Source organism: Syngnathus floridae, chromosome 20 (genome assembly GCF_059516105.1).
Source record: "Syngnathus floridae isolate MCC-2025c chromosome 20, RoL_Sflo_1.0, whole genome shotgun sequence".
In the NCBI taxonomy this organism is placed as follows: Eukaryota; Metazoa; Chordata; class Actinopteri; order Syngnathiformes; family Syngnathidae; genus Syngnathus; species Syngnathus floridae.
The window spans coordinates 2,264,805-2,291,763 of NC_142432.1; the positions used below are offsets into that span (position 1 = coordinate 2,264,805).

At 40.6% G+C, this 26,959-nt stretch overlaps 1 protein-coding gene across 6 annotated transcripts in view; it reads left to right on the forward strand.

Annotated features, from left to right (window-relative positions):
• The window catches only part of sema5a (sema domain, seven thrombospondin repeats (type 1 and type 1-like), transmembrane domain (TM) and short cytoplasmic domain, (semaphorin) 5A), a 67,605-nt gene extending 41,871 nt beyond the window's left edge, over positions 1–25,734 (forward strand). For 5 of the 6 annotated variants that reach the window (XM_088363379.1, XM_088363380.1, XM_088363384.1 and 2 more), the window contains 13 exons: positions 1,714–1,918; positions 3,443–3,650; positions 4,382–4,499; positions 6,322–6,512; positions 6,970–7,113; positions 8,720–8,867; positions 13,481–13,706; positions 18,740–18,949; positions 19,839–20,009; positions 20,149–20,304; positions 21,093–21,137; positions 21,756–21,967; positions 24,704–25,734. In XM_088363379.1, coding sequence (XP_088219505.1) covers positions 1,714–1,918; positions 3,443–3,650; positions 4,382–4,499; positions 6,322–6,512; positions 6,970–7,113; positions 8,720–8,867; positions 13,481–13,706; positions 18,740–18,949; positions 19,839–20,009; positions 20,149–20,304; positions 21,093–21,137; positions 21,756–21,967; positions 24,704–24,823 — 2,154 coding nt within the window. In that variant the 3' untranslated portion in view covers positions 24,824–25,734. Of the gene's footprint in view, positions 1–1,713; positions 1,919–3,442; positions 3,651–4,381; positions 4,500–6,321; positions 6,513–6,969; positions 7,114–8,719; positions 8,868–13,480; positions 13,707–18,739; positions 18,950–19,838; positions 20,010–20,148; positions 20,305–21,092; positions 21,138–21,755; positions 21,968–22,926; positions 23,260–24,703 lie in introns of all 6 variants that reach the window. The other variant, XR_015854626.1, reaches the window with a different exon arrangement.
• Positions 25,735–26,959: the final 1,225 nt, after the last annotated feature.

Genomic DNA, 26,959 nt, shown 5'->3' on the forward strand with positions numbered 1-26,959 from the left:
TGCCAACCAAGTTAAATATCTTCCAGTACATCCTTATTCTACACAAGCAGCAGTGAGCCTTTTTCTCCTCAGGAATGATTACTCAGAGAGGGAGGGGGGTGTTTTATTAGCAGAAGTGGCTCTTAGGGTTAGAGTTTTACTGATAATCCTCACCCGCTCATCATGAGGGACTGCAATCACTTCAAGGCCGAGCTGTCAACCCGTGAGACATCCCCTTCCCTGCCGCACATGTTCCAGCAAGCCTGTGCATATTTCCAGCAAGCAGTAGCACTCAACGTGATGATGTTCTACAAGAAAAACTCTGCAAACACTCAGTGACATGGAAAGCCACTCAGCCCTGTCACACTTTCTCATGTCTGCAAACAAGCTATTTGAATAAAAGTCATTTCCCTTCGAGGAACTCAATTTTCCTTCTGCTCAGGACTCCCAACATATTCCCCCTCTCTCTGTCGATACATCCCAGAGAGGCACTTTTAAAAACTTCTCGAGCGTCGCCATCTCCGTTTCTCCTTAAGATTGTTCACAATAGCTGATGCTCGCCACCGGGCCGACGCGTACTTTATCTTAGTTTGGGTGACATCTTCATCAATTTGTCGATGCCGCGGGATTAGATTTATGAGCAGAGAATTTACCGGCAGACCATTTTATGACTTCATCCCTTTGTAAACATGAGCAGATCTTTTTCAGATCAGATTGTCTCGTGACAGCCCCACAGATACTCAATATATTTTGTACTTAATTTTACATTTTGCTGTTTCAGTCGACATGAATCAAAACGGCTGTCCTGACTTTTATTCTAATGTCAGAAAATTCCCAAAAAAATCTCACTTTTGTCTGAGGAATCAATTCGTCACTGTTGGAGTCACAAATCTACAGTCCCACATAAACCTCGATGGTAATAAATAATAATGAAGGGACAGACAAAAAAAAATAGACTAGTTTATTTGGGACTAATAGAATGCATCTGAAACAATCCACCCCAATTTAGACTGAAATTCAAATATTCCACCTTCTACTTGCAAAGCCGAGCCCTTTTGTTGTGAGCCATTTTTTCAAAACATGCAATTTCACGACCATTACTCAGAGGCTCTTGCAATCTTAGCAGAGGACAGAAGGTGAGACGGACACACTCAGCCAAACGACGCGTCTGTCCCTCAACCGGACTGAACGGCCAAAAGCACGCATCCATCTCTGGTGCCACCAAATATGTTATCATACACATCTCCGTGTTCACAAGGCCAATCTCAGCCATCACCATAGATGGGATGAGATGCTATATTATGATATATATTCATACAGTGTGTCTCTTTGCTAGGAGAGAAACAATAAGAGCAGGCATGCATAAAGCTTAGTGCTGTCCCTCACAACACATTTCCCGTCTGCTGAAGTGGTGAGGGCGATGATCCATCGCCCATCACCGGAAAAGCCTCCATGATGCTCATCTGTCAGACCATGGAATGCTGGGAATTGATCCATATAAAGTGGCCGTTTTGTTGTTAGGGTAGCTAGTCACTTAGAACTAATGGTTACAATGTCCAGGCTCAGTTAAGTGTAACTTGTCCAAGTAGGATTTGCCTGAGGAAAATGGCAATTTATTATACGACTGCTTATTCAAGGGGAATTGCAAATATATAGCCACATTCGAATTATATCTGCCAAGCTTAGACTTGTCATAGTCAAATTAACGTTTTCCAATTTGTCCCGACTCCACAGTGCGGCACAATTGATTCAGGCTCTTACGTGAACCTGACGGAGAGGAACTTGCAAGACGCCCAGAAGTTCCTATTGATGCATGAGGTGGTCCAACCTGTGGTTCCCGTCCCCTACTTCATGGAGGATAATGTCCGCTTCAGCCACGTGGCCGTGGATGTGGTGCAAGGCAAAGACATGCTCTTCCATATCATCTATTTAGCCACTGGTGAGTTCAACTACATTTGTGCATTTTTAACCGATAAAATAGCAAACAAGAATTAAGTTGTCAACGTTGCATGTGATCCCACACATTTTATCGTAAGAGACATTTTAATTGTGTTCGATGATTTAAAAAAAAGTCATAAGTGATTATAATGACATCTTGCACAGATTCCCCGTCTTATTGTTTGTTGTCACCGCCAATCAGCACACTGTTTGATCCCACTCGTGTGACAATAGCCTATGACAGCCTGAGTAAAGTGTGGAAAGCGTTATCAGTGGGACACCAGATACTCACCAGGCATCTGCTTTCTATTTTGTAATCATTTGTTACACACACCGTAGCATGGGAGGGGGATCAAATTCAACATCACTTATGTAGATGACACTCAAGTGTTTGTTTTAACAAGACCCAGACAGACTCACAATCGCTGCACAATACATCTGCTCGTATTCCAAAGTCTGTTTGGCTGTTTGCTCAGCTTGTTGACATGCGTTCCCCATCTATTCAATTTCTTAAAAACACTTGCAAAACCTTAATCTCATAACTGATAGCCACAAGGCCACGCTGTCGACAATTTGCATAGTCGGCACCTCGTTCATTTTTTTGCTTCACCCAAAGGACTGCATATGATAGATAGATGCTGGCGCTCCCAAAAGAAAAAAATCTCTGGGGGCTCACCTAAATGAAAAAGTAGGTTCTAATAACTTCTTTGGGTTTCTACCACTTGATTTCATGACTCACTGTTAGTTAAGGACACACTAGCACATTACACAAAACACTCTGGCGACAGGCTGAGCTTAACTCCTGATTGCATATTGTCACAAAAAAGTCTCAAGGCTGAGCCATCTGTCCTTTGTGCTGACTACCGACAAAAGAATTTCTGATTAGGAATCTTAAACACATTCAACCTTTGTGGGTGTCAGCTCTGAGTGTGGTGGAAAAAAAAGCACTGATAACTACCAGCATAATGCTTAAGTGAGAATAATCAGGAGTGGCTTCAGATAAACAGGCAATTGCTGGCTTTTGTCAAAAAGAGGGAATCTAAATCAGCCTATTTATGTACTTTTAATTTGTTGTCTGTGGAAAAAAAAACCTTATTCTGCCCTTCAAATTTCTTTGAACACATAATGCTTCACAAAAATCTCACATTTGTAGCACAGGTAATTACTGAACTTTTGTGTGTGTGTTTTTTTAAGAATTGTTGTTATCACTTCTTTAAACTTTCTCAAAATGAAAATGTTAAAAATGGGTTCTTGATTAAGATTTCAAATTAATTCACTTGCAAATGTTATGTTTGATTAATAAACAGATTAATTAACTTTTCCAAAGAAGGCCAGTCAACCAGAATTTAATTTGAAATTTCTCATCTCTGTTCAAAAATGGTAAAACGTCCACACAGTCTCAGACAGCGCTCTCATAAATGTGTTGCGCACTGTACGTTTATAATATAGCAGGATTTCTTGCCCTATTAAGGAACAAAAAAATCTTTCTCTTTTGAAACCAAGGCTCACTTCCTCTCTCTTGTAGATTACGGCACCATCAGAAAAGTGCTCTCGCCTTTGAATCAATCCACGGGAAGCTGCCTATTGGAAGAGATTGAGCTATTCCCGGCCAGGAAGAGGCAGCCCATCCGTAGCCTGCTGATCCTGCACAGCCGAAGCGAGCTGTACGTGGGCGTCCGAGACCAGGTCATCAAGATCCCCCTGAAGAGGTGCAGCTACCACAAGGCTAGAGAGTAAGTACATGCATAAGCAAGCACCATTTGTCTCAATGGAAAGCAGCCGAAGCAAAGCTTTGTCTTGTGTTATCTAAGAGAGGCCAGATCAATGTTGGGAAGGGGCTTTAGCTAAGACGAAAATATATATATATTCCAGAGATGCCCTCAGATGCCCTTTTCGCCATCTTAACTCTCTTGCCTCCAAAATTGTCATGCACACCGGATGGCTGCGAATGGTTATCGGTCATTTTAAGTTCCTTTGTCAGACTGGCAGTCCGTCAAGAGTAAAACCTGAGACAGAGGCCCGGGTGTAAAAACTCCACACCAGGGTGGAATCCCATCCATCATCACACACGCTAAGAATCAAGACAATTCCTTGTCCAATACACAATCGTGTGTTTTTTTTTTTTTTAATGGCAATGAGAGGTAAAGTGTGATTTGTGCTTGTCATCAAATGCAACAAAGATTTAGAGCTTGGCTGTTACAGCTTCAAATGTGGACCGTATTTTCACTCTTTTCATTTTTTGTGGCCAGGTATAGGGCATTGTGTCAATATTTGTAGACCTATCTTGAGTTTGAATTAGCCCATCCATAAGAACTCCCCCGAAAGGGACATCTGATCAATGTGCGGTTAATCCCGGTGTTTGTTTAAGGATTACTTAGAAAAAAGAAATAGACACAGAATAAATCAGAATTTCTTTTAGAGGAATTTGTCTGTTTCTCTTATATTCAATGTTTTCCTTTGCCAGGGCATGTGTGGGGGCCAGAGACCCTTACTGCGGTTGGGACCTCCTCCTGAAGAAATGTACCACCTTAGAAGAAAGCGCCAGAATGAGCCAATGGGAGCAGAGCATTACAAAGTGCCCTGTGAGTATCAGTCTACCTGTCCAGTCAATAAATGTCCTCAAGAATGGAATAGTCACAGCCACATGAGCTATTTCTAGTAGATCCCAAAAATCAGATCCAAAAAAAAAAAAAGATCCTTGGAACCAACAAGGAAGGTTTATGGGAGCAGCATGTCTCTAAAGAACTCCTCCTCAATCATTCACCTCTGGCTGCTTTTTCGTTTTCCTCCAACTCTCACATACATCAGCTCAGCTCTTCTTTTTGAGAAATATCCCTCATGTCATTTTTTTTTTTACTAGCAGAGGAGGCTGCTCTGTGTCCCAAAGCAGCTTGTCAATCTCTCAAACGTGACTTAAGGCAAGAATACATCCAGCGTGCTCACACTTGACACGATTGTCATGGCAGACAGTCTTTATTCTAATCAACAGAAGCTGCCGCGCCGACTTGAGCACTTGTACAACAGCCAGCTCGCCCCTTGATACTCTTCCTCACGGCCTCCCATGCATAGAAAATGAGGGTATTTTACATAAAACCTGTGGCACATTTTTTTTTTAATCACTCAGCACCAAAATAATTCAATTGGATAAGTCTATTCGGTGTATGTTGTTTAAAATAATCAGTATTCATGCACAGATGCTGGTAATGATAAAGCTGACCTAATATGCATATATTTGTGCTTGCATAAACACATTTATCTACAAGTAGGATTAATACAGTGCCATTATGTATATACAAGTTTGTTTTGGCATCCTGCAAGGAAATTTGTTACGTGAGCAGAAAATGCTTTGCAGGTAGATTTCTACTCATTAAGAATCTGGGTACACTGACGTATAGTGGCAAGTGGTGCATTTGGTACACGCTGAGATTTTAGACATCTCTTAACTATCAATGTAGTATAAACAGTTCAGGATCAATATATAAGATCACAAAAAAATAATAAATTGGATTAATGGATGGATAGGAATTGTGACTTGATATATATACATTGCACAAAATGAATTATTTCTGCTTTCACGTGTATTGTTTACATCTTTGTATAAATGTGGTACATTATATACATAGTGTGCCATAAAAATATTCCGGAACATTTTTCTATCACATATAGCATTTTTTAAGGTACTCTAAAATAATAATGTCTAGTTATTCACCTTTTGTGGCGAGACCAAGATGTGCTTTTTCTCAAGTATGTATACACATTCCACATACCACAGATATTTAAATTATTTATTGCCCTCAGTCAAGGATGCACAGTAAATATAAGCATTGCAGCTTGCTGTCTTGTGACCTTGATTTGAAAATGTATTTAATGTATTCATTCATTTATTTATCTATTTAAATTTCAATTACTATTATATACTATATGAATTATCAGGCTTGAAGGCCACGCACACAAAAAGCATGTTTCTGCAGTATAATTTATTATCTCCACCAAGGAAAAAGTAGATGAAAAGCATTAGTATTATCAGTAAAAATCCATAATTTAAATCTTTTGCCATTTAAAATATGGATTTTTTTTTTATGTGCATTCTATATCTGAGAGCTGTGTGTCAACATGGTTCATATTAGCTTTTCCTGCCAAAGCACATAGTAATTTAGAGTTCCTCTGATAAAACAACCTTCCAGTTTAACTCAATTCTGTGTCACCTTCCTATTACGCTAGCCATTTTTTTTTTCTTTCATTTTGCTGCGCTGGGTCCATTACTCGCATTTTGGAACATCATGTTCCGAGACCATTTTCAAATTCCGCACATCTTCTGACTAATTCTAGATGCAATAGATAGTTTTGTACTTAAGGGAAAAAAGTATTTTAAACTTTAATGTCATGGTTTTTCATTGCAAACAGGTTCGGAATGTGACAGTTGATGGAGGTTTTGGTGCTTGGTCGGCGTGGTCCACTTGTAGCCACAACGACGGCGGTGGCGGTGGTAACGCGGGCTCCTGCCTATGTCGTACACGCGCATGTGATAACCCCAGCCCTCAATGTGGTGGGCAGAAATGTCACGGGATCAGCGCTGAGGTCGCCAACTGCTCCAGGTAGGTTTTATCCGACCGAAATGATGTTCAAAATAGTTTTCCAGTTAATGTGGTGTTGTGTGATAAAGAATAACATTTTTCTTGGAAGACAATTATTCGGTGCTTTTTGCACCTTTCCAAAGTTCTTAACACTGACAACTTGAAGGAAATCCTTATTAACTAGCACAGAATGAACTTGTTTGTTTCTAAGACAATTTTTTTGATTTGTGAACTTCAATTGATTTCCGGATATAAAAAGCTGATAAAGAAAAGAACTGGAGGAGAAAAACTAACTTTGCTTGTGTAATAGGAATTTTTATGAAATTGCCAATTAATTATAAACGACTTGTTCAATAAATTATGATTCATTTGAACTATTTTTAATTCCGAGATGCCAAACTAGAATCTGACCGTTAGTGTATGTGTTTTAGAAAAGAGCAGCAGCCTCAACAGCAACTATCTTTGTGTGTCGCCATAGAAACGGAGCGTGGACTCCTTGGACTTCTTGGTCTCCCTGTAGCACCAGCTGTGGTATTGGCTTTCAAGTTCGTCAGCGCTCTTGCAGCAACCCGACCCCTCGTCATGGCGGGCGAGTGTGTGTGGGACAGAACCGAGAGGAGAGGTACCACAATTTGCTGCCGTATTTATTTTCAAACTTGAAACAAGTGGACATGTGGCGTGAAAAATTTCAAGTCAAACGAATTAATGATGTGACAGTGAGTCTTCATGATGAGGTGTTATTTAATGCTCAAAATTGAAAAACTAAATGCAGCAAAATGAAGTCAATACTAGAATAAAACAGCGCACAAGAGCTGATCCATCTATTCATCCATTGGGGAAAAAAATCTGGCAAATAAAATGGCTGAAGATGATGAATTATTTCCCTCTGGTTCCTCTGAACTCATCTTGTGCCTCCTGATGGAGCGGTCTTCTGCTCCACCAGTAGCCTTGAGCAAATAACACTGACTGACAAAAAAGCTTCGTGACCTAACAAAGACTGCGGGAGGCCAACAGCAGGTTCTGCCGCCCACCCGTTATTTCATTTTTCTGTCTTTAAGCCTCAATGGCTTTTGTTCTCTTTTCTACTTTCCAATCAGCTGGAGCATTAACAACACTTTGAACTAGTGACTTCCCATTAATTTGCCTTCGTAGCAGCCGAAGCATTTAAAGGCGAAGCAAATGTTCTGAATCCAAGCAATCATGCGGATCTTAAATCTGTTAAGAATCCCTACATTGATCAACTATTGGTTAGTTCATACCTTGGCTTACATTGGCAGCTTTATTGACTCATTAGTCGCATTTTAGAACGAAAATTGCTTCAATGGGATGGACAAACACTGCAATGGGATTTGAAGAACTTAATCTGCTCAAGATGTTTATTATCGGTGTTTTGGGGGTGACTCATTTGGCTTGTGATTTATTGTAAACCTGCTAATCTATGCAGCGTGCACACGATTGTTGTGATTCAGTCTCTCCTTCACACTTTTTGGTTGTCCCGCTCCCAAGTCCCACCATTCTGCCCAACTTTAAGCAAGCAGATTAGTCAACATCAAAAAGAAAACTGCTCCAAGGATTATTTTCTCCAATCACAATATTCAAGAGTATCGCTTTTGATTGTTCACGAAGAGCGGCTTATTTGAGAATCGGACAATGGATAAGACCCTATTTAAGCATGGAAAGCTATTTCAGCACTTGCACTTTTCTCAAAAGGCAGTCAAGTCCAAACACTACTAAACAGTAAATAAAGCGTATAGAAAAATTGTCAATTATAATGACTCTAATAAGTCTGACAATAATATTATAAAGTGCTGTCATGTCTGGTATTTTTTTGGCAATTAGAAATGCCTTGTGTGTATGTTGTCGTCATTTTAAGCACGTTGACGAAACGCCATATTCAAGGCACGAGCAAAGCAATGCGGTACTTCTGTCCAATTTGTTAAGTTTATATGCCTTTCGAGACATTCCGGCCTTGCACTATGAAGTCTTTGTAACTTTTGCAGTTTGTTGCCGAGGCAATCGGTGCGTAGGCGTCTGTTGAGTATTCAAAAGACACTTTCCTAGTGTTTTTTAATTCATGCACGATCGTTTTGCATTTTTCTTAGCACTGTAAAAAGTGGGATATTGTTCCTACATGAACTTTTTTCTATTTCTACTTGTTGAATGTCAAGTTGTTTTTTTGGTTCTTGCCTAACTCCCAGATCGTGATGTCACCTGTTTTTCTCGGGCAGGTATTGTAATGAACACTTGCCCTGCCCTCCCCACGTCTACTGGTCGGCTTGGTCGGCATGGGAACGGTGCAATGTGCCTTGCGGCGGCGGCATCCAGTCGCGGCGGAGAACATGTGAGAATGGCAATGACTGTCCCGGGTGTGGCCAGGTACGTCATGCAAAAACATTTTTATCCTGTGAAAGCATCAACTATATTGCTGGGAACTATTTTACACCACAAATGCAATTTGAAAAGGTTTTGTGTGTTCATAAAGAAAAGCACAAAGCAAAGGTCAGGCTGAACAATTTGTTATTGATGGCTGTGTGGCGGGGTGATCACATCATCTCTGTTGCTTTTATCTTTGAAATGAAATAGAGATGTGGATGTCCTTTCTCGCTTGTCCTTCAGTGTTTATCAGAGTGTTCTGTTTAGATGTTAGACGATTCTTTAGCTTCAACTTTCTTAACTTGCTCATCCGGAAATTAGATTCCCAGCAATGGCATCACTGTCCATATTTATTTTGACAGACTCTTGAATAGTAGCTAAGGGTGGATAGGGAAATATATTTATTACATGCCCGCCTTCCCAACCACAAGAGACACTGTGGTCGACTAAATTAACATTTGTGGAAAAAGTACGCCATAAGCATTATCTAATGGACCGTTTGAGAAGATGGGGAAAAAATCAGCACTGTATTATGAAGCCTCCCACACAGTAGCCTCATTCTTGCGTACTGATAATTGACCATAACGTGTAAGATGTTACACAACATCACACAAATGGAAAAAGCATCTCCCCATTTAGACTTTCATTGAGTAGTCACCTGATAGTGCCCCTTCTCCGCGGGATACATCGTACATGTCAAAATAGCCGCACTGATGCATCGGCCATGATGCTCTGATGTATTCTGGGAATGTGATGATAGTGAACAGTACAATATACAAATGGAATTTGAGAGAAGCTCTTGTTGCTCAGAGTAGAAAGTCTGGACTGATTGGAACTAATGCATTTTCCACAGTTGAGTGAATGATCATATCTTTCAATGCCTTATATTATACAGACTAAAATGGGCTTCCCCAAACTCCTCCAAAAATGTGAAAGCATGAAAATGTCTGCAAGCAGCAAACACGTTGAAGCTATTTTGCCCTCTACGCCACAATGAACTTTTATAATTACGAACAATCGAAATGTTTCATAATAGAATGTGAATGTCAGTCGGATCTTTGTGTGATTCAACCCTGTAATTACATCTAAGTTGCCTTGCAAATCATGCATGGCTGATTGTGAAAAGGTTTCGCTAATGAAGGTCATCCAAACAGCCAAACAAGGAGGGAGGGATGTCAATTCATATTTTAATTATTCACACTGCGGTGACGTACAACTTTGCTCGAGATTGGCTTCTCGCTGCTCCTAAAATCAAACAGCCTGCCTGACAATGCTGTCAAGAGAAGCGAGAGGACTCAGTGACATCTTAATTGCGACAGCTATGACTATTTATGTTTTACGTTTCAACTCGTTCGCTGTTAAAATGGATCTTTAACATCTATAGCCGTCAGCAGTGAATGGGTTAAATAGCGGAAATGAAAATCAGAAGAATTTTGCACTTTATAATAGATTTGAGCAGTTTGAATACCACAGAATCCAACTTGGGATATGGAATAAGGAATATGACCGCAATTGAGGACTCAAATATATCATCTCAACTTCTATAAGCACTAGATTCCTGTAGAACATTGCTTTTTCAGAAGAACCCATTTGTCTTCTAAGGTCAAGTGCTTATTTTCAAGGACATTTTGAATGTTCCCCCTCGTAAATGTCTCGACTAGTGGTTTTGTAATACCATTTTGCATACCAACTCTCCCTTGCCTAGCTACATGTAATCAAGGTCCAGGCGGGAGATCACTGTTGCAAGAATTATGGACCTCATGAACCCATGGAGATGTGGAGGAAGCAATTTTTCCATCCACACTCCCGTCTGGCATCAAGATTTGTTAATATGAAATTCTGGAGGTCTTTTGCAAACAATTTTGAGTTTATATACACTACCTGAGACCTCAACGTATTTTTTTTTAAGCCATGTGTGTATTTTTATGCAAGTTAAAGTAGTAAGTCACTCAGGATGAAGTCTGCATTTGACAAAGTGCGTTGCAGTAGACACTGCTAATTAAACTTGACGCGTCATGGAGATGTGAGGTGATGAACACGCCGTCGCCATGGACACGATGGTGTTGGATAAAGCCTCTAAAGAGGATTAGTCACACTAATATTTCACATCTGGATGTTTGTCTTAAATGTCAGGGAGCTAGAGTGTGCGCCGATTATATACACCAACATAACCTCTGCATCCAACAACAACGAGGCACACCAATAAGCAGCATAATTAGAGCCATCATGGTGGGAGGTTTGAAAGGCAAGTCTCGTTATTATTCACCTCTAACGTTCTGAGCACAACAAGAGTAGCACAGCCACAAAAACACACTTAATGAGAAGTAATTACACTAAGCACACATGCCTGCCAAGGAATATTTCCTTCTTTCTTGTGGTTCTTTATGTCCATTTTTGAAGTAGATGTTCCTCACACCCTCCCAATACACTTTTGATTCACGGCATGAAACAGAACATCTCGTTTTGCAGTGTTCTCGGAATGTACCGTATTTTCTGGACTATAAACTAAGGATATGTTTTGGTAATACAGGTAATGGCACTTTTAAGTGTGGCCTATAGTCCAGAAAATACGGTTGTCTAACTGACCTCAAATGGACATTGAAAAGTCATTTGTAGCCCTTTAAGATTTATATTTGATTCTCAGTTCTCTGGTATTCATTCAAAGGCTTTCCCAACCTCTTACTAAGCGATAGAACTTTTCAAGTGGATTCAGTCATTAAGATTTCTTTTTGTTAGGTATGCATTGACCATCTTGCTATAAAATATATACAAGCAGTACTTAAGAGAGAGTCTTGAGGCAGATTTAAGATTAGTAATGATCCTTAGACCTCTGGATTGACGTGAATCCTTTGAGAGCATTGGAGACGAAAGCATACCGGAGCGGTTTCATTAAATATTTACTGTGTTGGCCAACCATTAACAACTCACAACACCCACAGATCACTTATCTTTATCTCGCTTTTGTTAGAGTTTTATTTTTGTAGTTGGCCAGAAAGACATGAAGGTTGTCTCTACCCCGTTGTTGTGTCTGATGATCACAGACCGCCGGCGGCTTATACGGAACAATGTTAAATATTAATGCGTGGTGGCGATTAGGGTGCTAGATGGAAAGAGGCAGGAAGTGCAGTGGACCTGACGCGCCCGTTCATCACGGACACTAACGGAATTTCAATCCCACCAGTGTTTTTTTTTTTAACCTTTAAAGAAGAGAGGGAACGTGTGACGGGAAAAGGAGGAACAAAAGTTGGATGATGAGTTATGAACTGTAAAAGATGCAATGCAGAAATGGATGGAATGAGACCAAGAGGCTACTTCATTTGAGAAGATAATGTATTTGTCTCCAGATTTGGTGGGCCGGGGGAAATGTTCACAACTTGTTCCAAGTAAAACAAGTTTACGTTTAGGAGAACAAGGCAGCTCCTTAAGTAGAAATGTGACAGGAGCTTCTTGTTCATTAAAGACCTTCTTGGTATCTTGCCCAATGCAGCCTGGTCTGACTGCAATATCTTGCCCAATGCAGCCTGGTCTGACTGCAAAAATATTAACCACGTTTATTGTTGGTGTTTGTGACTTTGGAAAGTCAATTTGTCATAGATGGGCATGGTTGGGGAGCAATGGAAGCAGATAGGAGACACCGGAGTGCAATCCAAGTGATTTAATAGAAAGGAATTTGCCAAGGTAAACAAGATACTAATGTGAATCGATAAAGAAATTCGAAACAACAGGAATCAAAGTAACAAAACAGACAGCTAAAAAACAAATTGAAGACTTCAAGAGAAAAAAGTAATATATTATCCTCACTTGGAATGTCAAAAGGGTTTTGTGTCTATTTTCTGTAGACGACGGTTGAAATGTCTCTTGAAGTATTTAAGGTTGTCAACCCTAATAGAGAAGTGCAGTGCGGGGACATTTAAACATTGTTGACTTGAAAAATGTTTTCACACAACTTTTTCAATCTCATTTGATTGTGTAGGTGTACCTAATGGTGTGACCTGTCACGCTACTCTAGCTGCCGGAGCTCTTATCTTATTTTTCAAGGTCTGGCAGTCACTCAAGTCATATTCAGCATAAATAAACAAGACTGCAAGGAGAAAATAGTCGTCGCTCTTCTACTTCCTCTGGCATAGAACTGCCGTGATTATCTTCTTCTCACATATAGCAGCACAAATGTTATTTTCTGACCACTTGTCCTAATGGAAGGAAATTTAAAGCCATGTGACTCACATCCTGAGCTTCAGTGATGTGTTTTTCATATTTATAGCTCAATGCAGACAGGGGAAAGAGCCTCATTTCCACCTTCCCCTTTCCAGCCCTCCTTTCCTTTCCACTTGCCTCTGAACTTCATCAATGACCTTTACTGCCTGCTTTGTTTGCGTCTGGCCATGTTCAGTGAAATGGTCCAAAGGGGAATGTAGCCTCCGCTGGCCCCAACCAGAACCAGAATCAGCTGGCTTTAAAGGATGAGCAGCAATGAAATATTAAAAAAGACTCTCAATAATGTGTCATGTCGAATTTTTGATTGAATTTTCTGAGCTATTGTCTGGTGTTTTATTAAGCTTGCGAAACACGGCAATCGTTTGTCTGAACTTTTCACGCTTGACATTTTGTCCCTGCAGGAATACCAGTCATGCAACTCCCAGCCTTGTCCAGACCTGAAGAAGACCACACCCTGGACCCCGTGGACACCGGTTAACATTTCCGACAACGGCGGGCATTACGAGCAGCGTTTCCGTTACACGTGCAAGGCTCGCATCCCGGATGCCAGCTTGCTGGAGGTGGGCAGGCAGAGGATTGAGATGCGCTACTGCTCTAGCGACGGTTCCACCGGCTGCTCCACTGATGGTGAGAAGCTAGATCTTTCTACCTTGGTGCAATATTCTTTGCGTTCAAACTCCATGACCCGAAAAAAAGCCCACTCATATTTCAGCTTCTGTCATTTATCAACACACCAAAGCATCAGACATGTTAATTAAGTTCCAATCCAAAAGCCAATCTTTAGATTATAACCACATCAATCTTTGCCATGATCTATAATTCAACCAAAGGTATTGAGAGCAACTTAATTAGTAGTTAGGCTAGAATTATTAATTTTTCGACATACTCGATCCGTCCAACTATTGCCCCTTTTACACTGTATGGTTCGTACTTGACTTGCAATTATTATTGTTCCACCGGATAAATGACAGCTACGAAACCAGAAACCACATCCAGACTTATTCGATACGCTGCTAAAATAATGACAAACACACAAGCTAATTCTTGCTTGTTTCTATGGACACTAATAATTCTCACTGACTTCTGTGTCTCATTCCAGGTGTAATATCTAATACTTCTGTCTAGTTTTTTTTTTTTTTTGCAGCTATTCCCATTTGGATTTTCAGAAAAGTACTTCTCAGCGTGCGTACAAAGAGGCAGCTAATTGGCATGTTGTTAAGTGCAAGTTTGAAGATAGAGGGTGTAAAAAAAAAATCACTGCAGTAGGGGGGGAAAAAAGTGTTGGTGGGAAAACAAGGGCTTATCATAATGGCTTGTTCCACTTTGAGTTGAGTCTGGGTGTTCCCACAAGTCACTAGGTGTTTCTTCTCCCTGCTTCATTATTCCAGATTAATAGTCTAGTAGTCTAATGTTGTCACGGGTGCATATTGTTGAAGCTGACACTTTTAAAAACACCTCGAGGGGTTTGCACTGAGCACCAACGGGCACGTGAGAAAAAAAAAAAACTTGACGTGAGAGACAACAGGGAGCTTTAACTGATTTGCCTTGTTCCTCATTATCAGGAGGATGGGCGTGCATGCCGACCGACGTATGTGTTTCATTAGAAAATGTCACTAGGTAGAAGCCTGACATCCCATCACGTGCATTAATCACAGCAAGTGACAAAAAAAGGACGGCAATGACAAGCCTCTCAAGCGAGGATGCCAACCAGGGCGAGCCCCTCTCAGAAAACCTTTTGAGAACCCCAAGAGCCAGGAGGAAATAATCAAATAAATGAAAATAATGTTTTTTTCTTTTGGCGGATGGCAATGTAGCCTGAGGGCAAATCCCTTCAGGGATGTTAATTTTTTTATTTAAAAGGGGAAAAATGTGAATGAATTTATTAAGGGACATAATTTAATAAAGGCTGTCTTAATTGAAACATAAGATTTTATTTTTTTAGCAGACATTGTGTGTACTCAAGTGGAAAAACAAGATGTGAATCTTTTCCAAAATTTTACTATTCATGTTTAGCGATGTAGCACTGAGTAGCGCCTAAAAACAAATCAGGTCGTTTCCTCCCGTCTCGCAAATCAGGCAGGGAAAATAAAATCTACGTGCTCGTATGCAAATGAAAATAGATGTTTATGAGCCAATTCCATTCACGGTCAGTAGTGTTTCAAGTTTATGGCCTTCATTTTGGTTTCTCATTTGAACCCGATTCATTACGAGCTTTCTCTTTAACGCACTGGCTGCTGGCTGCTCCAATAATCTCCCAACATCTTTGGGAACTCATCTGCCTCATTTCTCCATCATCACATGACAATGCACGAAAAGCCATCATTGCTTTGAACTCATTACGATGCATATCTGTTTTTATTACAGGGAATTTTTAAAAACATTTCACGGCTAACCGTATATTGTGCTGATTCACATGAATGAATGATAGCGATAACTTCATTAGGAAGAACCTGTTATGGCTTCAAGCACAAATGTCAGAATCTTAAGCTTGGGGATCCATTTCATGCTTCATGTTTGACATAACCTAACTTAAAAGACTCTTTCGATTAAGTATGCTCAGCAAGCATTAATATCATTAGTGCAATTTTGAAGAGATGAGGTCTTTGCAATTAAACTTCAGGTAATTTTAATCAGAAGATGCTTAGTTACTCACATAATAGCATAGAGTAGTCATTTCATACGAGAAACGTTGGCACTTGATTCGACTCACCTGCTCAGAATAATTATACAAGAACTGTGTCAAAAACACAAAAATAATTGGTATATTTTGCCTTTAAAGAGACACTTGATGTTTTATTATCAGTCAAAGCACGATTTTTTTAGACAGTTCTAAAATCTGTTGATTTACACAAATATATATCTTTTTAAATATTTAAACACATTTTAACACCTCTCACAGTTTGAATCCAACAACTTGTCTGTCTCAGGCGGGCCTCAAACGTGTAAAAGCTTTAGTTGTAAATCATTCCGTGTGACCCCTTGCCGGCCCGTAGTTTAAACGACTATAAAAACTAATATGCTTGTCTAGTTCAATCAATGGAAAGAAATTAATGATCTAGTTTCAGTCGTCATATATAGTAAGGGGCACTAGCATTAATGTGTTGGAATTAAATAGATTTGGATTTTTTGGAATTGTATCCACCAAGGCCAACCAAGGTAGAAAGCAAAGCCATCACTTTGAAAGAGTTTATTCTTTGGTCAGATTGCTTTAGTGAGCGATGGCTTCATTGTTTCCCCTGGAGAAAGTGTGGCATGTCAGCATAGCAGAAGGCTTGATGCGTTTCACTTGAGCTGATGCGCTAGAAGGGCCAAGACCCTCTTGTGGGCAACAGATTACTTTTCTCCACAGCAAAGACTTGTTGGACGTACGCCAGTGCTGACTGATGATAAGCGCTGCGCTATCCTTATTGTCTCTGCTTTGTTTTCGTCTTCTCGTCTGGCTTTTAAAGTACGATTGACTCGGAAGAGAAAAACTGAACGGGGTTAAGATAAGCGTGCAGTTGAGGTTTTAGGTTACGTTTTGTATTTAATTCACTGTTTTATGTTTTAATATTCGATGTATGACATTTGCTTGGTGGAACAGATTTGGCTAGTCAGATTTTTTTTTAAATCAGTGTTTTTTCTTTTGGCCCACACTTTGTCAGTTATTTGATTTTTGGTGCACATTTTCCACAATCCATTTGTCACATGAAGTGATATGAAGGAGAAAGAATATTTTCGGCTTTGTTTGCAATGAAATGATGCCTTTGACTTGAAAAATTGCCTGTCAGGAAGTTTGGACTGTGCCCTTTAATGAGAGCGCGAGAGAGAAAAAGATTTGATCCTGACCTTTAAACCAAGGCGGAGACTTGTAGCTTGTTTTCTCGCTTTGTTACTTTTTCCGACTGGATTCTTCCTTGGGTGCCATTGGTGACTCAATTTACCTGGGGAGAAGAAAAGCTTGTTATTCGACAAAGAAAAAGAAAAATATTTTTTTCTCGCTCACTTTTTTCATGTTTTATACTCAAAACCATCAGATGGAAGCTCACATCTGCATTGTGCACTCCAACTCAGACAATAACCTATCAACCTGGAATTTTCAAACGCATACCTTTTGCTTTATAGCTTTAATTTATTCCCATCTGTTTTCAGATAATTTCCACTTAACATCAAATACCGTAACGGTGTCAGCGTTGAGTTACTGTGGAAGTTCTATCAAAAATTGCGTTGGAGCGCCGACCGTCTGTCAGAAGCTTAGATCAAGCGAGGCTTACCAGGTACCTTATAAACAATAAACCAGCATATGGAGAAGGATTGCTGAGTTGGCATTATGATTTAACATCCTTAAAGCCAGACGTTGGCTTTGATGGAACCCATATGTGATATGAACCCGAAAAAAACCAGTAGAGAAGTCGAACAGACAAGATAGCCTTTCTCATGTGACTACCGCCAGCTGTCATGTTGTTGTTTCATTCTTTGAAGAGCAAAGACGTGCTCGGAATGAAGCCACCTTATTTATTTCTATATGTCCAGGTGTCCCGTTACTTTTGTACACATTTCATTTGTGAGTCTGTTCATTACACCCCTGTGCCCTTTCAAGAATTTTAATTGCTTTCTCTTTATACGGCTCCTCGGCAAAAAAAGAAAACTTCCCTTGAGGAAGCTGCCGGCTGACAGATTTCAGGTCGGCGCAGAAATTTCCGTATTTGCGTGGTTCCACTGTGAGCAACCATAACAACATTTAATAGCGTGACATACAAACGGGAATTATTTTGCATTGACATATGTAAATGGTCACGGTTTTGTTTAAAGGTCATAAAGGTCAATCAATTTTGACTAATGACAAATCTCCCTTTTGCATTATTTCCATGACAATAAGATAAGAAGTTGCCTGCACTAATGAGATGAAACCTGATGAAGCTGCCCAACCTAATCATGACGGGCAGCCGTTCAATACATGGGCCTCAAATAAGTCTGGATGAAGAGTATCAGGTCACAGCTGCAGGCAGGTCAGCCCGTGGTACTCCGCGCTTAGAATCGATAAAGAGCACACGCTTGGACGGGCCCCGTCGCTCCACACGCCAGCTTGAGAGGTGATGAAGCGGTAAGCTGCCAACGTCAACCGTATTTATGAAGAGGTTAGGACTAGCTTGAGGTAAACACTCCGTCTCGCTGACAATACAAGAAGGGCTGGAAAAACAGCGGAATGGTAATGAGACTAATTTTAAAAGGCCAAAAAGAAAGATGGTCGAAAAATCAAAAGCCTTGAAGAAGAGTTGATGAAGAATGACAAAAGTAAAGCAGCAACCTGGCTTTTAAGAGCTGGAGCTCCATTATCGTCTGTAAAAGCAGACAGTGGCCAAGGAAAAAATGACTCATCCGACCTGGACAGTCATTGTAATTTCATCTCAGGTGATTATCGTTCGCTCACTCAGACAGGCTAGATGATTCTTCCTTCCCTCTAGTGCTCCATGCCTCTCACCGGCTGCAACAGTTCCACAACGTTGACTAATGTACGAGATGATTATAGTTTAAAAGTTTCGCTTTTGGATTCTATGATTCATTCCACATGAGAGCACTAATGATGAAAACTGATGTTTGATGAACACGAGGCGCCGCACTTAGCTTACTAAATCCATCTTCAGAAAGCAGAAATGAATTAAAGCAATTTTCCTTTGCAGGTGAGGTTCTTCATCTGGGGAAGATTTCCGCCCGAACTGTCAATGGTGGCTGGTCCTCGTGGTCTTCTTGGACCCAGTGCAGCAGAGACTGCAGTCGTGGAATTCGCAGCAGGAAACGGGCTTGCAGCAATCCGGAACCAAAGCACGGCGGTCACACCTGCATGGGGGCTGCCCAGGAGTACCAGGAGTGCAACAGTACTCCTTGTCCTGGTAAGGGATGTCCACTCACTAATTGGAGAAGATCAAGAATCTATTAACGGATAAAGAATGGTGGCGCCAAATCTTCAGGAATCGCAATGGTCCATCTGAAATCCAGACGCCATTTTAGCCATCTCAGCTAATGGCGAGAGACCGGCTGTGATCCTTTGTAGTCCAATCTGATTCGTTTTAATTCAACTCTCGAAAGGAGGAAAAGGGTGTCGTTCCGACCATCCATCTAGTTTAGAAACAAATCTGTTTTGCTCACAACTTTGACCAAGATGAGACCATCCGTCATGAAGGGCCAGGAATCGACTTGCGCGTCACGTTGAGATAGAGAAATTACACAAAACGGCAACTTCTATTACCTGCATAGCGCTGCCAAGCAACAATGGCTTTTCAAAAGCCGTAAGTCTTAATAAAATATAAAGTCAAATTTCATCAAACTAATAAGTAGCATAAGTGGTTTAACAAAAGCAATAAAACCGATGCTGCGATCAGCAACGCGCTTGCTGATGGTTCATTTATCTCAATTAAAAAAAGAGAAATGGATGAGTTCAGGGATATCTGGATTTATTTGGAACAGCTGTAGGACGCATACTTTCTGTCATGTCAGAATACACACGCACAATTTTTCATCATTTCTGTTTCGTCTAAAAAAAAACTAGAAAAAAAAGCTTGCAGCAGCTCCTTTTGAACTGCAACATAAATCAGGCATGAGTTTGTGTTCCCGAAAAATCTGATTTGACAGCTACTTCTATCTTATTGTTTTGCTTTCTTGAAAGCAAAATTCACTACCTGCCCTGAATCCTAATCCATTTGTCTGGGGTTGGAAAATTAAAGTAGAGCTTCCTTATATGCTATCTCAAGGTGAAACATCTTTTTTTTCTGCTTCCTTAAGTGGATGGAAGCTGGTCCTGTTGGTCTTCATGGTCCAAGTGTTCTGTGACATGCGGAGGCGGACATTACATGAGGACGCGAACTTGCAGTAACCCCCCACCTGCTTATGGAGGAGACATCTGCCTTGGCCTGCACACTGAGGAGGCACTATGCAACACTCAAGCCTGTCCAGGTACACACACAAGTTCCATTGCTTCTTCTTTTCAGCCACTCTAGACCCTGTGGAGGCTAGCCATGCATGACTAATACATAACCAAGGGCCCACACAAACACGACACAGCTGTGGGATTTACTCTCATTTTTGTTTGCAGAGAGCTGGTCCAGCTGGTCCCAGTGGTCCCTGTGCGACTCCAGAGGGGCCCAGTTACGTGTCCGTCATTGCGATGTCCTGTTTCCGACTGGAAATCAGTGCTTGGGAAATAGCAGTGAGAACAGGCCGTGCTCTCCAGACTCCAACCTTATACCAGGTACTCATTCATACACATTGAAGATCCATCCTTGCTACATAGGCCCAAGGCAGTCGTTTAAATTATGTAATGAAAAAAAATAGATTATTTATCTGGCTCTAGGCACTTGTATGATGTATAAAGTGAGATAAATCAGTCAAGGCACGTAATCTTTCATCAGAAAATAGAAGAAATGGCAGATTTGTCAAAGTCAAATGTATACACATTGTTTTTCCTTAGCCGATAATATTGACACCTGCTTAGGCAGCCATATTGCTATCGACAGAAAGTAACACGAAAAGCCGATTCGCATTGAATTTTTCCACATGCGTGATCATAAATATCCACGACAATAATTTTCATGCAAAAATGTTACTTTGCAATATTCATGGGACCAATGCTATTACTTCCATTAATCACAAGCGTGAACAATTAGCTGAATCAAAGGGTTTTAATCATTCAGCAGTCATTAGCAAGGGATATAATACTTAGCAAAAATGGGAGAGAATTACCCATTTTGGTTGATCATCAATCGCCTTTAATGTGAAGGCTTGTCAATTACGGCGCATTGGGAATGTTTTGTGCTTCATTTTCTCTAATGAGGACCTCTACTTTTCATAAAGCACTCCAGGTGCTGCCACGGCCATGATTATAGCTTGCAGACTTTCTCCTGTTATCTTTATCATATTGAAAGCAGCTTTCATCTCAGCATTCGCCAACGGAGGTGTAATTTGTCACGCGAGCAGGGGTGTGTTTGCGCCCGTTCCGGGCCCAATCCTAATACCTTTTGCTATTTTTTCCTCCTTCAGAAGTCTCCATTGCACGCTCCAGTCAGGAGGAGAGACACTGTGGAGGTAATAAATGTGTGAGTGTACTTGGATGTGTGTGAGAGAGGTGTGCAGCAGTCATTTGCATTTCTATTTAAATTACGATTAATCCCTCTGTAAAAGAAGAATTGAAGGAAAACGCTGATCTGATAATATCTCGGCGCAAAAGTCTGAATTACATGCTAATCCACGCCCACACGCCCTCCAGTCATGCGCTACACTTAAAATTCAGATTCAGAAATGTACCTTAGCTACACAGTTACACTTTGAGGAGCTCAATAAAATCTCTTTTAACCCTGTTTACTTGTGCAACAGCTGCAGAAATGCTGATGAAAGTGCTCAGAGTTCAGAAACGCACTAACACGCTGGCGTGTGTTAGTAAATAACTGGCAGCTGGCAAGCACGGAATGTTAGCTCACAGCCAAACACCCAAATTGTTGCCATCACTTAAGCCGTGTTTATTTATATGAAAAAAATATATATTTTAAAGTACCGTATTTTCCATACTATAAGGCGGCTTTTGAGAAAATTGGAGGTTTTTAGGTGCGCCTTATAGTGCGGGACATACGGTATTGTATGTAATATTACATAAGTACTATATCAGTGTGATTTGCAGCTCCAACTATCTTCTTCATCTCTATTCAGACTTCAACCTATTCCACATGATTGCCGTGGGCCTCAGCAGCTCCATCCTGGGATGCTTGGTCACCCTTTTGGTGTATTCGTACTGCCAACACTACCAACAGCAATCGCACGACGCCACCGTCATCCACCCCATCTCGGCCGCACCTCTCAACACCAGCATCACCAACCACATCAACAAACTGGACAAATACGACACGGTGGAAGCCATTAAGGTCTGTACAGGATATTTTTGCTGCGATGAAATCCACTTCCAGCTGCATGACTCAACTGTGACACAAACACCCGCAGAGTGCTGACATCCTCGATCTAGCCTTGTTAACAGATTGACAAGTGTTGCCTGCATTTCTTTTCATGTGCTCCTCTGGCGTCTCACTGTGTCACTTTGTTCTATGTCGGAGTCAAACTTCTGCTTTCTCATAATATATTCATACACCTCGGGGCCGTCAGGGAACACTCGCACTGTGTCTTGGAGATCTCCCACTTTTTAGTTCAAGTGTCGGTGATAGCGACGATGGTTGTAAATAAATCCCACAAAAAAAGAAGTTATAACTGAGGTGTCAAATCTACGTCGAGAAAGTACAACTAGACCTTCCCAAAGACCTTTCCAGGTAGTTTAATCTCATAAACTTTCTCTATAAATTGTTACCTTGCTCCGTTTATCTGCAGCGATGACCTGGAAAATTGCACATCATTACATAAGATGTGTTTTATAAACAAAAAGAGTGAATACCCAAGGGGCTTTGTTAGGCAAAAGATGATTTGGCTCAGCACAAACATGTCCAAGTCTAATTTCATCAAGGCATGAAGGTGTCAGGAGCGTTCATCTGTCATGCAATTAGAGTCAGGAGCAGAATTTGCTCTGTTCATTTGCAGACGGGGGCGGATATTAATACAGACGGTCCACATCATGTGACAAAAAGAAAGAAAAAATTGAACACAATGAACACTATTTTTCCTCAGGCATATCGTGCCCGTCTTTCTAAATAGGTTCAATTAAGAATCTTTTTGAGTTTTTGCAAGAGCTCACATTTGAATAATAATTCTCAAAGCATCATCATTATCATCATCCAGAGCAAAAAGAAGCAGCGCATATCGGTAACATGGTCACGTGGTGTCCATTGAAGAATAATGAAGCAAAAGGTTTGGTTTTGTTTCCTTCCTCTCCTTGCAGCCAGACGTTTCGGTTCTCTTGCCCTTGGACGAGCCCGCCATGCACCACCAGCCTGTCTCTGCTAACATGGGGGTGTCTGTGCGGGGCCTGGAGATATTCTACTAACCACTGACCTCGCTACTACATCCCACCTCTCGACCCCGCCCCCCCCCTCCCGACAAATTCTCCGACTCTTCCTCTTCCACCCCTCACCGTGTCCCTTCCACTTCCTGTGGCACTTCCTGTGCGCGACAGGTTGGAGTACAGCCTTTAGTCCATCATGCTCAGACCCCTCCCCATTTTACCCGAGCATCATGAAGAAGTCGCACTCCTTTCCTCTCCCCTGCACAGCTTGTGAGATGATATTTCTCTCTGCGATTGCCACTATTTGCATGTTTGTCTCTCGTTTTGTCACGTTTGTGTTTAATTTGATGTATTGATGCTCCTCTGTTCATCACTAATACCAGAACAGCTTGAAGCCATATTTTAACCTTAACGAATTTGAAGAAATTAAATGGAATGTGACATAATAGTTAAACTAAGACTTTGCAGTACTTTGAGTATGCCCAAAAAGTTGGTCAACTTTTTGATACCACATGCAGTGTTTGCAAAATTTGTTATCAGACTAAGTGCTAATCTATGGCCACTAAAATGAATAGCCAATACTTCTGTTGAGCTATTTAAATCGTCCTAATCTTGTTTTTTTTTTTTTTTTTTACTTAATCCAATTTGACATTAGTTTCCCCAAACAATGCATTTGTAGTCCTCCTGCAGCAAAAGAGTTGATAATCTTCAGTCTCCATCCAAACAGGTTCTCGATTACATTATTGACACGGTACATTTTCCAACACATTACTTTGAGTGCTCGATTGTTAGGAATCCGACAATCTTTCAGTCAGCGCTTTTTAGGTGCAAAAAGTGCTCATTAGCACTCGAGCACAGCTGTGAAGGAGTCGCCAAGGGGCCTCTTGCACAGAGATGCAGTCCAAGTGTCCCTATGGGCCTACAACGTGTTGATTACAATTCTTTGCGTCCAAATCACATCACGGAAATCAAGGCAAATAAATGCGACGATAGCGCCTTCCTTCCCTGTCGATGTCGGTCTATGTGCAGTATCATCAAATGTTCAATTACACAAATTGATCACATAGAGCTTATCAAATTGCTGATGTTGTGCTTAGCTCCAAAGCGGAGACCATCGTGTCCTTATTGTTAAGATTCTGTTGCTGTCATGGTAGTACCAGAATGCTACAGAAATGGCTGATACTGGTTGTTAGAGATGACAGAGACCAAAGTAAACAGTTTTAACCAAGTGGTGGACGTTCCTTTCAAACTTCTTCCCAATGCTCGAGTATTGCTTTTTTTTTGAATATGTATATATAATGGATGTTTCATTTCATGCCTTTCAGTTGCTTGACTTTATTTTGTAGGGCCACACTGAAAAGAATAGGGATGAGATTAAAGTTGACACAATGGTTATGAGGAAAAAGTTTGGTTACATATGTTAAAAAAAGGAAAACAAGAAAAAAGTAGTCAGTGTACAAAATTGAAATTACAATAAATACATTTGATTATATTTGGTTTTTATAAAACAAATATTGAATATATATTTTAATGTGAAAATCCCTTTCATAAAATCCTGATTCAAGAAGATTGAATATTTTTTAGTTTGCAATTTGTGTCTTTTCAGTGCAGCCCCTAATACCCCTTCCCATTTTTGAGCTGAATAATTATTTAATCACTATTGAGGAGAAAATGAGAGCAGACTAATTGGTCCTTTTCTCATTTTCTCATGCAGGCCTTCAACAAAAACAATCTGATTCTGGAGGAACGGCAAAAGTACTTCAACCCACAGCGCACCGGGAAGACCTACACCAACGCATACTTCACCGACCTCAACACCTACGATGACTATTAAAGAGGAAGATGCCCCCCCCCACCCCACCCCCACCCTGACTGAATTAAATTGTTGCATATATATTGAGATTCATAAAACCACGCGTCGGGCAGCTCCATCCACTCTGAGACTCTGGCAGCGAAAACGTGAACACGTTGCCATGCCAACAGGGGGAGCGGCCCACTCTCAGGTGCCTTGCGGTACGTTTGGAAAGCTCAGTTCCCTTTCTGGGAAATGGACGACTGGGTCTCCCACCGACCGACAGCTCGACAAACACGAAAGGGGAATCGATTTTAACTTTCCTGTGACTCTGTGAAAAGTGCTGCATTTCTAATGAGGCACATCAAATCCGCTTTGCATGACTCATCTGACGTTTCAGTTTGCATGACATCATTCCATATTTTTTTTTTCTTTTGAAGATAACTCGCAAGAATCAGGCTGTAGATATTTGAAGTCAAGCTACTTTTTTTTTCTGTTAGACTCATGCAACAAGTGATTGATACAATTTAGTTTTGTAATTATTTTTTTTATATATTTGTCTTAAATATTCAAAAGAAAATTCTTTGTGTATTCTGAAATGTAACTGGCAGTATTCACATTAGCCTGCACCAGTTCAGTCGCAGTACTTTTTGTATTTTTTGTAAGAAAAAAAAATGTTAAGATAAGAGTGTTTGCTATTTCTTTTTTTTTCTTTCCGTTTTTGTATTTGTGGGAGCAGGATGTTTATGGTATTTACTGTACAGTGTAGCAAACACTATCCTTGCCAACTGGAGAGCTACCCGTGTATACTGCAAAATAAAAGTTCAGTCATCCGGAAGAGACATGTTTTGTTCATAACCAAATATTAGGTTATTCAGTGGTTCAGTTGCAACTAACACTTTACATGTCTGCTTGTGTTGCTGTGCATAAATTAAAAGCTGATTCAGACACGATATACTTGTTAGTGTTGAGTGTGCTTTGAGTTCCACTTACTGTGTTTCTTTCTAATGTTGTCAGCGAGGGCAAGATGAAAAGCAAAAACTAAATTAAAACTTCAAATAAAAGAGGCAAGCAACCAAAAAAAAGTATAAAAGCAACCATACAAATATGCGAGAAACTTGTCTTGCGCAACAAACGAGCAGCAACTCCATGTGGCATGGACAATGAACAAACAGAAGTGAAAGAAAGCAGGAAACAATACAAACAAATTGACAAGGTAGTGAGGAACACCTGGACAAGAAACAAAGGAGCTGATTGGCTAACACAATGGATCAAGTTAATGAGCACAGGTACACACAATAACCAGACATACAAAGGAATACAAGGAAAAGATAAAACTACATAATGCCTATATATGTATTTATAAAATTTTCATATTATTGGTATTTTTTTATTTGATAGTAAGAACTGGACTAGTAGTTTGATATATGTGAGTATTGAAATAAACAAATTTGATATTTAACTTTGATATTCTAACTTATTGAGAGATACCTGCATATCATAAATATTATTATTGTTATGATTATTATTATTGCAGATGTAGGTATTATATTTTGGGAGAAAATCCAGTCAACCCTAACCCAATTCGCCCAAAACTTCAGCAATAACCGTAAGTCTTGCGGAGCCACCACCGCAGTGACAAATCATAGTTGTGGAAGGAAACCTGAAAGATATAAATACGGTGTGGCAGCAGGGAAAAAATAGAACGAGAGAAAACGGGAGGTGGGCGCTCTGTGAGGTTGAAACCCTAATGTGTATGATGGTGCGTAATACCACACACTGTGATGTTTTCCATCAACCTTCAACCTGACGTCCCGTCTCTGCTCAGAGGGTAATGGAAGGGGTGTCATTAATCACCCTACTGTTTGGCTGACTGCTGGGGGGACAATAGGGGGAAGGTGGGGGGGTGCTGATCCAGCCCAATGTACAACCCATCTCCATCCGGCTCCACAGAATCAATCTCTTCTTTACCTTGACTTCATTGTGGTTGCCTGAGAAAGCAATATAGGCACCAGTCAGTGTGTGTTGGAGCTTTTTTCTATTAGTGTTACTTGGCCAAATGACATTTTCCACTTTTACCTCCGCACTGACACTTTGATGAATCATTAATGGAAAATGCATTTTCACAACATTCACTCACACTCTGTCTTTTGGCATCTTTCAACGTATTAGCCACCG